Source organism: Felis catus, chromosome D2 (assembly GCF_018350175.1).
Source record: "Felis catus isolate Fca126 chromosome D2, F.catus_Fca126_mat1.0, whole genome shotgun sequence".
Lineage (NCBI taxonomy): Eukaryota > Metazoa > Chordata > Mammalia > Carnivora > Felidae > Felis > Felis catus.
In genome coordinates, this window is record NC_058378.1 from 17779753 (window position 1) to 17793417 (window position 13665).

Below are 13665 nucleotides of genomic sequence, written 5' to 3' on the forward strand. Positions count from 1 at the left end.
ACTGCTAACCGACGGGTCCCTAAACATATTAGCAAGTTTACTGTTGTCACTGCCCCCGTGGCTCAGTGTAAACTTCACATTCAGTCGCGCATTCAGCAAGCGTTTACACAGCATGGGCTCTGCCTCGCGCTGGCCGGATCGTACCTCGTTTATGTTGAGATGAATGAACTCCTTGTTCTTTGTACTGAGCGCGTGGAACACCCCTAACGGGGAGAGACATGAGAAAGGCATCATTGTGGGGACGGTTCCTTCAACAGGTTCAAGGGTTTCCTGTGACCTTGGGGCCTGCCGGGCTGCTGGTGGAGGAAATGCTCCATCTGGTGGTGAGCACGGGTCTTCTAGAACAGCAGGCCAGACTCAGGCTGACTCCGCGGGGATCTCTCGCACCTGGGGGAGGCTCTTGAATTCCTGGGATGGCGGAGCTGGTGGCCTTACCATTGGGTGGCACCTGTTGTCATCTACAGTGTGCCAGTCAGCCGGCCAGCTCCCGGGCCCCAACATCTCCCCTGTGCTAACTTTTTGGGGAGCTACCGATCCCCTGCAATCTACGGACCTCCTCCCCAGAGAAAGAACACACGTACGTAAAGTTTTGCCTGAGTCTTGAGAGCCGTTCAGCCTCCATGAGCCCCTTACAAGAACATGAGCCCCCAGCTGCTCCCACACATAGGAGCAAAGGTAGGACAGAGAGCCCTCTAAGCTGGACGCCATGGCTAACGCGCTGAATAGCCTGGGGGTTACTTTCCTCTCTGGGCCTCAGTCTCCCCATCTTAGTCAAAGTGGCCGAGCCACTCAACCCCGGCTTCCCCTGAGAGTCACCCGGGAACTTGAGAAATACAGCAAAAGGGGGGAAGGGTGGCTGTCCTAGAACAAAACAGACAGGGCCCGACAGCCCAATGCAGTTGGGTACCTCCCGAGACCGGCAAGCCAACGTGGAAAGACGGCCTGCGGAAGTTGAGCAGGGGCCAGGTCTTAGATGAGGTTGAGGGCTCGCTGAGAGCCTGCCTGTCAGAGATATCGACAGGGGAAGGGACTCAATTTCTGAGGTCTGTTATTAATAATTCAGGAAAAAAGGATGCGTTAGAAGGACGTCTGAAAGATCAGCAGAACGATCGTTGCTGAGGCTGGTATAAGGCCCTAGAACTCCCTGGGGGAATTTTTATAAATACTGACACTGTGTGTCACCCCCCGGATTCTATTCAGTTGGCCTCCCGGGCAGCCTGGTCATCACAAAACATTATTTTTTCTTTTAATCCCCTTCTCCTATTGTGCCCGTCCCCCCCACACTCCCAGGTCATCAAAAAATGCTAGCCCTTCCCCGGGGGCGGGGAGGGGCTTTGTAGTGGGTGGCAAAGTTTGGAAACACGGGTGCAGGGCACATGGGGACCGATTGTCATTCTTTCTACCTATGTATGAGTAAAAATTTCTACAGTAAAAAGTTTAAATGATCCTGGGGTAAAACCCTAGCCTTGATATTTTAAAAACAGTCTCCAGGTGGTGAATCTAACGTGAGGATCCCGGAGTAGAGGGTGTTGGGGCAACCGTACCTTCCCCCTAATAGTCCTCCGTTGTAAGAACACGTTGAGCACCCCTTGCTGGGAAGGATCGGCCCAAGGGGACTCAGGACAGGGGCAGTTGAGAGAAGAGAAGCTACCAAGTCTCATCATTTTTAGGTCGGTTCTGGCCACTGCGTGATTGTACTAAGTGACAATCTTTCAGGAGGCCTTCCTAAAATGCACCTCTTACCAGCTGCTGGTGACCGCCTACAGAAGGCGCAACCTCCCGGCTTGGCGTACAAGGCCAAGGACCTGCTTGCCTCTCTCAAAGCACCACGAGCAGCCAGCAGAAGTGTCTTGCTTGTCTCCTAAGCCCAGCCCTCCCAGGGATGACAGCCTGGTGGAGACAGGCTTCAGCAGGGACTCACCTGTGACCTAAGTGACACAAAAGAAGCCGAGGGGGGAGCCCCAGTGCCCCAGAACCGAGGAGCACGGACCCTGCCTTGGTTTAACGAGTGCCTTGAAGTCACCTAAGCGAGCACCCTTTAAAAAATGCCGAGCAGAATGGGGCCCTGATCTGTGGGGGCCAGCGCAAAATGGAAACATGGGGCCCCCTGTACAAAAATGATTAAAATTCAAGATGGCGACGTCAAAGCATTAAACCAAGCGCGGGCCTCCTCAGGGGTGCGGGGCCCCGTGCGTCAGCGCATTTCGCTCCCCTCCCCCAACCCTGACAGCCACCCCGGTCCTGGGTTACAAGCCCCCGGATGCGTTTCTTTCAGCTTCAACTTTGTGACAGTGTGACGAGAAACTATAAGCCCTAAGGACCCCTTGCACATAATCTCTTGAGTAACGACTCTTGTCTGGGATAACTGGGTCAGCGTTCAGACAAGTGTTTGGACAAGACAATGTCAAGTACAAGACACAAAGGTAGGGTGGAGGGAGGGGGACGGAGGGAGAGGGAGAAGGGGAGGGACTCCCCTGGTTCTGTGTGCTGTGATAGATTTGACCTCAGATGGGGCCTTCCTCAGATAAGAGGCAGGAGCCCCCCACCCCCACCCGTGGCCCTGTCCTCCCACGAGGACACTGTGAATGCACTCGAGGAGAATGGCTCTTAGCAAGCGGGAATGTGCTGGGCCCATAACCCACAGGTCGTGCACGAAGACGCCCCCACCCCCACCCCTCAGTTAACCACACACAGCGCAGAAATCACACGATGACAGCCGTCTGTGGCCTGTCCTCGCCAGGATTTCTGGCAGGTTATCTCTCACCAGCTCCTGGAAGGGAGCCCAGGGGTCGTGGCCCCCCTCCTGGGGGCCCAGGGCCCCCGAGGACACTCACGGCTCGCGTTCTCCAGCCGGACCAGGCAGTTGAGGAAGTCATCAAAGCCGAGCTGGAGGTTCTCGTCTGTGTACCTGAGGACAATCAGCTGCAGGAGGCGACCGCTCAGCTGGAAGCCTGCGGGGAAGAGCAAGGAGACCCCAGCCCGTCAAAGGCCGGGCCCCGCGGGCGCACCTTCGGGAAGCGCCCAGCGCTCTGTCCGCAAAGTGCGGGTTCTCAGGCCCAGCGGGGGGCCCCCGTCCTCAGACACTGCGTGTCTCCACTAGCTGACGATGTTTCTGGATGTTTGGTTTACCTGGGAGGGAATCACATTAAGAACTCTGGCAGGGCCCGGGGGGCCTGTCTGTGAGTCATGCTCTGTGAGAAGCACCACGCAACTTGGCAGGGGCTGTGAGCTGCAGTGGCCTCAAGGCCACGGCTACGTGCAAAGGACGGCCAACCCCAGACACTCAGACCGCCATGGTGGGGACTGCGGGGGGATGACAGACGCCCCCTGGATCCCGTCCTTTGTGTAGGGAGCTCGTAGATGTTAGGACTGAACCATCTGGTTTGGATTCAGTCTGCTGGTGACAAAGCCAGGGACAGGGTGGCAGATGGCAGAGGAAATCTGTGAGCTCCTCCCTGACCCCCAACCATGGGATCGTCCATGATAATCACCGTCCTAGAGTGCAATTAGAGGCTTGGAAGCACCACGGCCTGCCACCAAAGGGCCACACGTGCCCCCGCTTGGCCAGAAAGCTCGGCCAGAGGCTGAGAGAGGGGGTGAGGCTAAGTTCAGCCCTAGTGGGTACATTTGAAAGACTCCAATATTGCACAGCAGTTTAAAACACGGGTCCCGGTGTGCGGGAGCGAGTCCTGAGCCCGAGGCCTGCCTCCGGCACTGACAGGGCTGTGCTCTTAAGAAGCATGAACTCAGGGGCGCCTGGGTGGCTCAGTTGGGTGAGCCTCCGACTTCGGCTCAGGTCACGATCTCACGGTTCGTGAGTTCGAGCCCCGTGTGGGGCTCTGTGCCGACGGCTCGGAGCCCAGAGCCCGCTTCGGGTTCTGTGTCTCCCTCTCTCTCTGCCCCTCCCCCGTTCATGCTCTGTCTGTCTCTGTCTCAAAAATAAATAAACATTAAAAAAAATTAAAAAAAAAAAAAAGAAGCATGAACTCAGGTTAAAGACCGGCCACCCTCCAGGGCACCAGAAGCAAGTGGCTTCTAGTCTCTTCTAGGCTTTTCTTTACCTGTGGCTTTCAGGGCGGTCCGCAGCTCATAGGAGGACATAGTGCCAGACTTGTCAGCATCGAACTGAAGGAACAGGTTCTACAGGGAGGACAGAGGCATTGAGAACCAGAGGGCACCCAGGGGCGCCAGCCAGCGCCAGCCCGCGCGGGAGGACAGACTCCTCACAGGGTCGGGCAAGGCCTTCAAAACAGGCGGGTCCCTGTGATTTCCCTTTTCAATTTGGGCGCCAGCGCGGTGGTACTTTGCTAAGCCTGAGACGTGATCTTGGGAATGGAAATTCCACCATAATTACTTCCCTTCTGCCCTCTCCTGGCCGGCAGCACCTTGACCGTTTAGAACCCCCTCCTGCTCTAGGCTCGCGCAATCCCCAGAGGCCAGGCCCCGGCCGGGTTACTTACTGTCCACTTCTGCAGCTTGTCCCAGAACATTTTGAACTCCGCGAACCCCAGCTTCCCGCTGCCGCTGGTCTGTGCCGAGAGCATTAAGGAAGGAAGGGAAGAAGGCAGGTGAGCCGGGTTTCAACCCGGTGCCTCGTAGGACTCCAGAGATGAAGGGGCAAGGGGCTGGCCCGGGGGACTGGGGACACAGATCCAGGGCTCTTAGGGAGGCGGCTTAGTTACAAACCATGCATCTCTGAAGAATGAAAACTGCAGGGGTGAGATGGGGAGGGCACCAGAAGGCTCGAAAAAGCACATTATAAAAAAACTCCCTTTATTCTCTTAGAGGGGACCCCAAAGCGGTAACAAGATCCCCAAGTCCCTTCAAAACCTTCCCCCCACTGGCCAGTTCGGGCCTCTTGATTCGGTTCCAATTCTAGGGGCGGCCATCTTGGGTTGTTCCCCGAGGAGACGCCTATCCTACCCGTGAAGGAGGCCACATTCTAGAAAGGTCCGCACCGCAGGAAAGCACAGCTATTTCTGCCCGTGAATTTGGAAGGATACGTCCATTAGAGAAATGATGTTTTTACAGGAAATCAGGCTGAGCTTCTTGAATTTGACGTCCTTTTCTGAAACCACACACAAAAGCAGAATTCATGGGACATGTGATAAGATAAACCTATTTCCAGCTGCTGGAAGTCCTACGGTGTGGTCAGATCTGGGGCTGGTGAGGGGGACACGTGGTCACTCCCAGGATGCTGGTGACAGTGGAAACTGACAGGGCCCTTTGTGAGGAAAATTTGCTAAATATAAAAAAGATACCTTAAAAGTGGGAATATCTTTCCATTCCTTATCCTAGTTTTAAGACTCCCAAGCAAAGAATTACAAATTGAGATTTTTTTTTTTATCATTTGGTCATTAATAATGGCAAACATTTAGAACGGAAAGGGGCAACAATGCAAATGTCTCCCCGTGAGGAATAAACGACACTTGGTATATTCCTACAACGAAACATTATCTGGCCACAAAAAGGGATGCAGTGATGCTGGTAAATACTACAACGTGGATAGATTTTGTGAATGTTATGCTAAGTAAAGAAGCCCATGAAAAAGGACTCCCTATTACATGATTTTTTTTTTCCTAAATAGCCTTCATGCCCAGCGTGGAGCCCAACATGGGGCTTGAACTCACGACCCTCAGATCAAGACCTGAGCTGAGATCAAGAGTGGTCAGATGCTTAACCGACTGAGCCACCCAGGCGGGCGTCCCACATGATTCTTTTTATATGAAAAGTCCAGAACAGGCCAGCCTAATAGAGACAGAAAGTAGATAGGTGGTTGCCATGGGATGGGGGCCATGGGGAGTGACAGCTACTGGGTACAGGGTTTCTTCTTGGAGTGATGGAACGTTCTAAACTTGGTGGTGGTTGCACAATTTTCCGAACATCCTAAAACCCGTCAGGGGTGAATGGTATAGTAGGTGAATTATATCTCAAAACTGTGACATTAAAAACTAAAATTATCAAGGGGCGCCTGGGTGGCTGAGTCAGTTGAGCATCCGACTTTGGCTCAGGTCATGATCTTGAGGTTCACGAGTTCGAGCCCCGCATCTGCACTGACAGCTCAGAGCCCGGAGCCTGCTTCGGATTCTGTGCCCCCCTCTCTCTCTGCCCCCTTCCCCACTCGCTCTCTCTCTCTCTTTCAAAAATAAATAAACATTAAAAATATAAAAAATAAATGAAAATTGGATCTATAATTTAATGACAATTATGTGTGTGCACATATATCCACACACTGAGAGATACAAACAACACATACATGAAGATACACACACGTATCTTAACAGTGGTTATTTATGGGCAGTTGATTATTGGTGGCTTTGGTCATTGTCTTGGGGCTTTTCTGACTATCTTAGAATTTTCTGCCATAACTGGCTTCGTTTTTGTAATCAGGAAAGAAACAAAAGCTATTTTTAAAGTCTACCTAAGGCCAGCCCTGGAAAGCAGGGAACCTGGGAGAGCTGGAGGGGAGCCAGGAGGTATGCAGTCACAGGTCACACGTCCCCTCCATAGGAGCCCTGGGGTCCCCGATGGGTGGTGGGTATGAGCACTTACTCTTTTGCAGCACAGCGTTTAAAACATATTCCAGTTTCTCTGCAGTTACCTCCATGTCCTGTGGGAGGGGAGATAATTGCTTTTGATGGCCCATAGCATTCTTTTGATGGCCAGAGCTGCTTCCAGTTCTGAGCTTGATTTGGCTCAAGCAATAGCCCGGCCCTCAAGGACCTTGCCACGGGCCCGTGTGCCCACGTCGTGAGTGGCTGCAGCCCGCTGAACTTCTCAGGGACTATGGCCAACCCAGAAAGGACGGGAAGGCTGGGCCCCACAAGGCAAGCTTCCCCACTGAGCTAAAGTTCCCAGGTGCTTATGTCAGAGCACATTTATGTCTGGTTCTCCAAGCCTCTGTGCAGCAGAACCGCCTGGAGAGTATTAGAAATGCGGGCATGGATTATTCCCATGGATTATTTTCAAAACCTCCAGGGTGAATTTCAGAACCGCTTCTCTAAGGCCGTCTGTTCAGTGCGCTAAATCTCGGCATCGGCATCGAGGACACTGAGAAGCTGGTTAGAGATGGGGAGGTCCAGGCCCCGCCCCTGACCTCCTGGTGAGGAAATCTGCATTTTCCCAGGATGCTCAGGCGATGTGTCTGTACGTGACTGAGCAGCGTGGACTTAGGGCTCCTTCTGTCCAGGGTGTTGAACCAGCATGCGAAACAATCACCTGTGAAGTTACTTCCGCACACACCCGCCCAGGTTCCACCCCGGAGCTTCTGAGGCCCAGGTGCTTTTTGGTCGTCAATACAGTTTGAGAGAATCTTCTGCAACATTCCTCACTTCCCTTTCCAACCCGGATCTCCAGTTCCAGCAACTTCTGTCCCTCCTACGCTGGGAGGGGGTGCTCACCCAGGCCCGTCCTCCGGATGGCATCAGATGCCGGAAGTTAACCATTCACTCCCTTCCCCACCTGGCCAATCAGCCCCGGAAGGAGAACAGATGGCCGCTTTGCCTGCACGGGCCCCCACTTTCCTCCACCCAGACTGTTGTCCCCAGGTCTCCCTGACCTCCCGTTTATGGCACTGCTTGAAATCCCACTGTTAGGGCTTCGACCCCAGGGACAGGTGTCACACGGGTTTTACGATTCAGGAGCCCCACTGGGGCAGGAAGCTAATGAGGTCATTAGCACCGGCCATGAAATGGTTAACTCTATTTATGGCTACCAGGGAACACAGGTGGGGACAGTTTCTAGGAGAAAGGAGGAGGCGGGGCCAGGAGATACCCAGGGCCCCCGACAAACAAGCTAAGTACTGAGGGGGCAAGGATGGAGTCAGGGTCAGAGAGCAGGAGGTGAGGGACAGATCCTCTCCTTCCCCAATGGCTGGCCCCGGCCCGAGCTGCCAAACCTGGCCATGCTGCTGATGTCACTGGACAGAAATCATGTTTGTAATTTAACGGTGACGTCCAAGCAGCGCCACCCTCCCCCGGAGCAGAGAGAACATTTTAATGGCGGTGGTCTATGGGTAGAGTTCAATGAGCCACGTCTTCCAAGCTTTCTCTAGCCTTTCACAGAACGCCTCTGGGCCGGGCTGAGCTGCTTTGGGTGCTATTACCCCACGGACAGTGGCAGACCGGCATGAGAGTGCAGTGGGGGAGGCGGTCCTGAGAGCCTCTCGAGGGACTGGGGCTGGTCTTCCAAGTGACCTGGGCTGGCCTCACGTTGGAACTAGGTCCGCCAGGCCCCCGGGAGGCGTTGCTGACCAGCACCCTGCTGCATCCCTGGGCGGAGGAAACCAGGCCCCTGAGCTCTGCAGAGGATCAAGGCCGAGTGCAGCTTGCGGCCAGCCCTACCTCGCTGGCAACTTGTTCAAACAGGGCCCGGAACTGCAGGTGCTCCTCTGTCCCCTGGCCAGCTGGAGTCGGCTTCGGAGGCTAAAAAAGCAACCAGAGGAACTCACGTTGGGCCCCACGAGAAACGAACTTGGCATTTGCTTTCCCAAAGAGATAGCAAGAAAAAAAGAGGCCCGCCCTGGAGACGGTGTGGCCCCGTGGGATACGCTGGGACCTCGCTGCTGTGTGGGGCGGGGTGGGGGTGGGGGACAGAACTGGCCACCGTCTGTGGCATTAGGAACAGCAGCCTGATTTGTTGCCACGGCTCTTGAGAGGGAGAGTCTGGAAGGACTAATTAGTGGGGCTTTGCAAGTAAGAGCGACAAAGGAGGCCAGAATCCTGACCGAGTTGGGGTCCCGGCCAGGGTGGTCACAGCCCCCTGTCTGACCCTCACCACTCTTGACTGCTTGACTCTTGCTTCACCATCTGTGTTGACAGGTGGTAAACTCCTCGAGGGCAGGAGTCTGTCTCTAGCCGGGAGCCCAGGGCCTTGTGCGGGGAAAGAGCTCAGTAAATGTTTTGGGTGTTTTGTCCTGTGCGGATCCGAGCGGACGTGGGAAGCATCAGACTGTTCCGGCTACACCCTCAGCACCTCTTGAAAGTCTCAGAGCCCTTGGACAAGTATAAAACCCGCCCCTCCCTCTGCCCCTCCCCACACACATATCGTCAGGAAGAAGTAACGTGTTGCCCTAAGTCCGCTGTAAAAGAATCCACCAGCTACTCTCGTTTTCTTCTTATCACTTATTTTTCTTAAATTGAATGCGCTTTAAAGATAATTCACCCCCTTCGGAGGCAGCAGCCACCTCCCAGGGAACAGAGCGAGTTGGTCAGCACAGAGAAAGATCGGTCCAAACAGAGCTTCCTTCCGGGCACCTACCTCGTCCCCGTGCCTGGTCCTGGTGGGATACGAAAGACTTAGAAGGTACAAAGCCTCCTTCTCCAGGAGGTTAGAATCGAGGTGCTTACCTGATCGCAGATAAGACACTCCCCAAACTCCAAAGTTTTGAGTGATGCTGTGACTGAAGGAAGCTTTCAGGACAGACACTGAATCCCACCCTCCAGAGTAACATGAGAAGGCTCACCTCGGGAAGGTCAATGTTCACATCTCCATCCATGTCCCTGGGTGGGGCGGGGAGGGAGGCAGAAAACACACCGACTCACTTGTGGATTCACTTCCTCCCTAGGATCTGCAGCACTAACGGGGCCCCAGAGGGCTTGGAAGGCTCTGGCCCATTGAAGCCCTTCTTTTTCCATGATGTTTATGTGTCACAGGGTCTGCAGACCCCCTGCGTTGACCTCCCTCTCTCTCCCCTATCACTCAGACCCTGCCCAGCACGAAAATGAGAGGGAGGCAGTGTAGCCATCAGCCAAGGAGAACTCGTGAATCCTGGACTTCTAGAAGTAAAAGAAACTACCAGCTGCCACCCCCTGTTTCCTGGATGCACTTTCGCAAGGGATATTTATGAAGTGAGGGTTGGGCTGTGTGTGTACGTGCCTGTTTGGGGAAAAGAGGAAAACTAATGGAAAGGTTTATTTTGCTGTTCACATATTTAGGGGAACCGATAGTGTTTGGAAAGCAATAATATTGGCAGCAGGAGGGGCTTCAGCTTTTAGTGAGACGAAAACATTTGGAAGAATCCAATCTTACAGAGGAAACTCGAAGCACTCCCCAAGAAAAACTGCTAAAAATTCAGAGGGAAGACGCATAATCAAACATTAAAATGGAGCCCAGATTTGGCGGGGGGCAGAACTGGCCGCTGCCTGTAGCATTAGGAACTGCAGACTGAGTCCTTGTGAAGGCTCTTCAGGGAAGAGTCTGGAAGGACTAATTTAAATTAGTGGGACTTTGCAGATAAGAGCAACCAAGGAGGCCAGACTCCTGACCCAGTTGGGGTCCCGGCCATCCCCTGGGCATGCACAAGAGAACCCTTTCAGAACTTTTTAATTGTTTAAGATCCTCTCAAGAGGACGAGGCCAATGGCAGAACTGTGGTTCTTCAGTTACTGAGCTACAGAGCTGGTGTGTATGCTCGAGATCACAGCAGACGAAAGTACTTCATTTGGAGGCCCCTGGGTGGCTCAGTCGGTTAAGCATCCGACTTCGGCTCAGGTCATGATCTCACGGTTCATGAGTTCAAGCCCCACGTCAGGCTCTGTGCTGACGGCTCGGAGCCTGGAGCCTGCTTCGGATTCTGAGTCTCCCTCCCTCTCTCTCTCTCTCTACCCCTTCTCTGCTCACACTTTGTCTCTCTCTGTCTCTCAAAAATAAATAAATACTTAAAAAGAAAGTTAAAGTACTGTGTTCAGGGCAAACGTGAGTATGGACCCTAGTTCTGCCATATGTGAGCCTTCTATGAATGCCCGGGCTCTGATCTCACCCCACTATTGGGGCAGGGAGCATAAAATGTGGGATGGGCACAGCCTGGTTTCCCTCTCTTGTTATGGCTGCCCACAAAAATTGCCCATCTTCACGCCTCTCGTACAGGTGCTCTTGCGTGAACAGACACGGGGCTTGTAGGGAGAAGGCCAGAGGACAGCTCTCCAGCAGGATTTTTTAAAAAAAATTAAGATCTTATTGCCCCTATTTAGCTGATGGGAAAGAACCATGCCTTTTGTAATCAGCTCGGGAAACCCAGCCAGACTTGAGAACCGAGAGTATTCTCAATGCCCGCCACCAGTCCAACTCCATGCCACGAAACACAAGATAAAACCGGAGGCCACGAAGTCACCGCTGATTCCATCTTGTTTTCTCAGGTCGGTCCTCAGTGGGGGGTGCATCTAGCTCAAATACAGAATTCTCTGCGATCCCTCGAATGCCTCTAGAACGTCGCCCTGATGGCGAAAAGGGCAGCAACGGGAAATTTTTTCTTAGAAGTATCTGATACGGTCTAATTTTTTGCTAAGACGCTGCAAAGGGGAGGCGGCAGAAAGTCGGGTGTACAAAATGGAGGGCAGCCTTGGGTAAGGTAAGCACTTGACCATTGGCTTTGGTGATTGTAAGTGCCTGACATTGCATTCTGGACTGTCGAGGCATCCATTTCAAATCAAAATTGAGATCCTCATCTCAAATAAACACATCGCGAGCGACATGGCTAGATAAAAAGCCCAGGTACCCCACCCATGAGGTTGTCCCTTTTTTTAGAAAGCTCCAGTAGACCATTTGACCCACTGATTCCTTTGCCTTCAAGCATTTTAATTCACCAATAGTGACCCTTTGGAAACTCTAGGCTCAAAAAAAAAATTAAAAAAAAAAAATGGGGCGCCTGGGTGGCGCAGTCGGTTAAGCGTCCGACTTCAGCCAGGTCACGATCTCGCGGTCCATGGGTTCGAGCCCCGCGTCAGGCTCTGGGCTGATGGCTCGGAGCCTGGAGCCTGTTTCCGATTCTGTGTCTCCCTCTCTCTCTGCTCCTCCCCCGTTCATGCTCTGTCTCTCTCTGTCCCAAAAATAAATTAAAAAACGTTGAAAAAAAAATTAAAAAAAAAAGAAATAAAAAAAAAGAAACTCTAGGCTCCTACCCTCGACCCCAATAAAGGCAGAACCCCAGGCCTGTGCGCATGCTCTCTCTCTCTCTCTCTCTCCCCTCAAGATATTGCTGTGTGACTCCAGGGGTGCTGTGTACCCTCCAGAACCTGTGAGCAATAAACCTTGTCCTTTCCAAGTTCCCTGGGTCATTGCTGAGATGCGTCTGCCCTCAACGTTGGCTCCAGCTGGGGAACCGTCTGGGGGGGGCTCGCCACAGGGAGTACAGGCCCAAGTGAGTGCCCTCAGATGTTCCTAGCTGATGGCATCACTGTCCCTAGGCTGAGACCGACGACCTCAAACAACTTGGCAATATTTATTAACTGACGCTGAAAGAGCAGGTCGTGCTAGAAACTTCTAGAAACCTGTTCTATAAGGAACTGGTCATTGTAATAGCCACCCCCCTTCACTTTGCTCAGAAATAAGTCCTAGCATTTCTAAATGTGGGTCCCACTCCAGAAGCTTCTTGGACATAGGGTTTGGAAAATGAAGCGCTCCACCCGGGGGGGTCTGGTGAGCATGATTCTGGAAGTGGTTGGAGAGAGCAGCTTTTCAGTGGCCTGTTTGAGGAAAGGAAGGAGCAGAACCAAAATAGAAATGTATCCCACTTTGCAAATGGGTTAAGAGACCTTCCTGCCTGCTTTCTCAGGTGCGTCGTGGAGAAGAGAAGAAAGGGGTCAAGGCTCCAACAGTCCCCTGGTGACTTCTCGGGGATTGAACGACTAAATGAAGAGGGATTCTTGAACCTGTTACTCACTGGGTGATAATTTTCTTCTCTGTAAAGATCCTCAGGCAGAAATCAGCTTCCTGATGGGGCTCAAAAGTGCTGGGTATCAGGATATACTCCCCAGGGGGCAGTTGGAAGCGGTCGGAGACTTCTCTCAGGTTGATGAACGTTTTGCTTCTGGCCTGGGAAGCATGATACCTGAAGAAGTCTTTGTTCAGGTGTTCGTCTTTGCGGGGGCTCTGCAGTGGGAACGTAAGAGGGTGGTTCTATAAGGAGGGCCATTGGTCTTGGGTATTTGGACACAGTTTGGGGACTGACCATTGAGTCTCGGGCATGTGGCTGAGAATCCAGCACGTAGGCTCTAAAGCTCAGCTTGGTTCCTACCCACCTGGTAAATGGCATAGCCAATGGTCAGCATGTCGGCACCAAACCTCTTGAGTTTCCTTCGATCTTTCTGCATCAGGGCTACAAGGAAAGTGCAGTCCTCCTGCCCCTCATCTTTCTCAATCAAGGACAGTTTTATCTGTGGATTGGTCCAGAAGGTATCTGCCATTGAAAGAAGTGAATTATTTTGCCTTCCTTTAGAAAAACACAAAGGACACCCCCCTACACACACACACACACACACACACACACACCATCCACCCCCACCACAACCTCCCAAACCCGAGAAAGTCATTCATTTCTTCTCTCCCTGTTCTGATGGCCCTCGTGCCCTACTTCCCATAATCCCAGTGAGAATGCCAAGTGCTCTCCCTTTTCATTTCCACCTTCTCTTGAACCATTTCCCACAGAACTTTTAAAAGACATTCTTCTGGGTCTACTCAACTACAGTTCCTTCCGTCTTATTTTGTCCATGTGGCATTTCAAAGGAGAGTGCGGTGCCCTTGGAGTTGTGCAACTGGAACAGAATCCACCCCACTCCGGCTCCAAGGGTGAACACTGAGTGATTTACGTTCGCCCCTGTTGCCTCGGACAACTGGAACAAAGCCAACCAGCGTGTAGCATTCACCAGGCAATATGGGCTCAAGGAATTCC

General features: G+C 52.8%; 1 protein-coding gene across 2 annotated transcripts in view; it reads right to left on the reverse strand.

Annotated features, from left to right (window-relative positions):
• The window catches only part of CAPN9 (calpain 9), a 44571-nt gene that overhangs the window by 3087 nt on the left and 27819 nt on the right, over positions 1 to 13665 (reverse strand). For both annotated transcript variants that reach the window (XM_003993930.5, XM_003993929.5), the window contains 10 exons: positions 13016 to 13173; positions 12658 to 12866; positions 9464 to 9500; positions 8343 to 8423; positions 6553 to 6610; positions 5004 to 5068; positions 4461 to 4529; positions 4062 to 4140; positions 2835 to 2951; positions 145 to 203 (listed from right to left, as the gene is read on the reverse strand). In XM_003993930.5, the coding sequence (XP_003993979.3) occupies positions 145 to 203; positions 2835 to 2951; positions 4062 to 4140; positions 4461 to 4529; positions 5004 to 5068; positions 6553 to 6610; positions 8343 to 8423; positions 9464 to 9500; positions 12658 to 12866; positions 13016 to 13173 (932 nt within the window). The remainder of the gene's footprint in view (positions 1 to 144; positions 204 to 2834; positions 2952 to 4061; positions 4141 to 4460; positions 4530 to 5003; positions 5069 to 6552; positions 6611 to 8342; positions 8424 to 9463; positions 9501 to 12657; positions 12867 to 13015; positions 13174 to 13665) is intronic.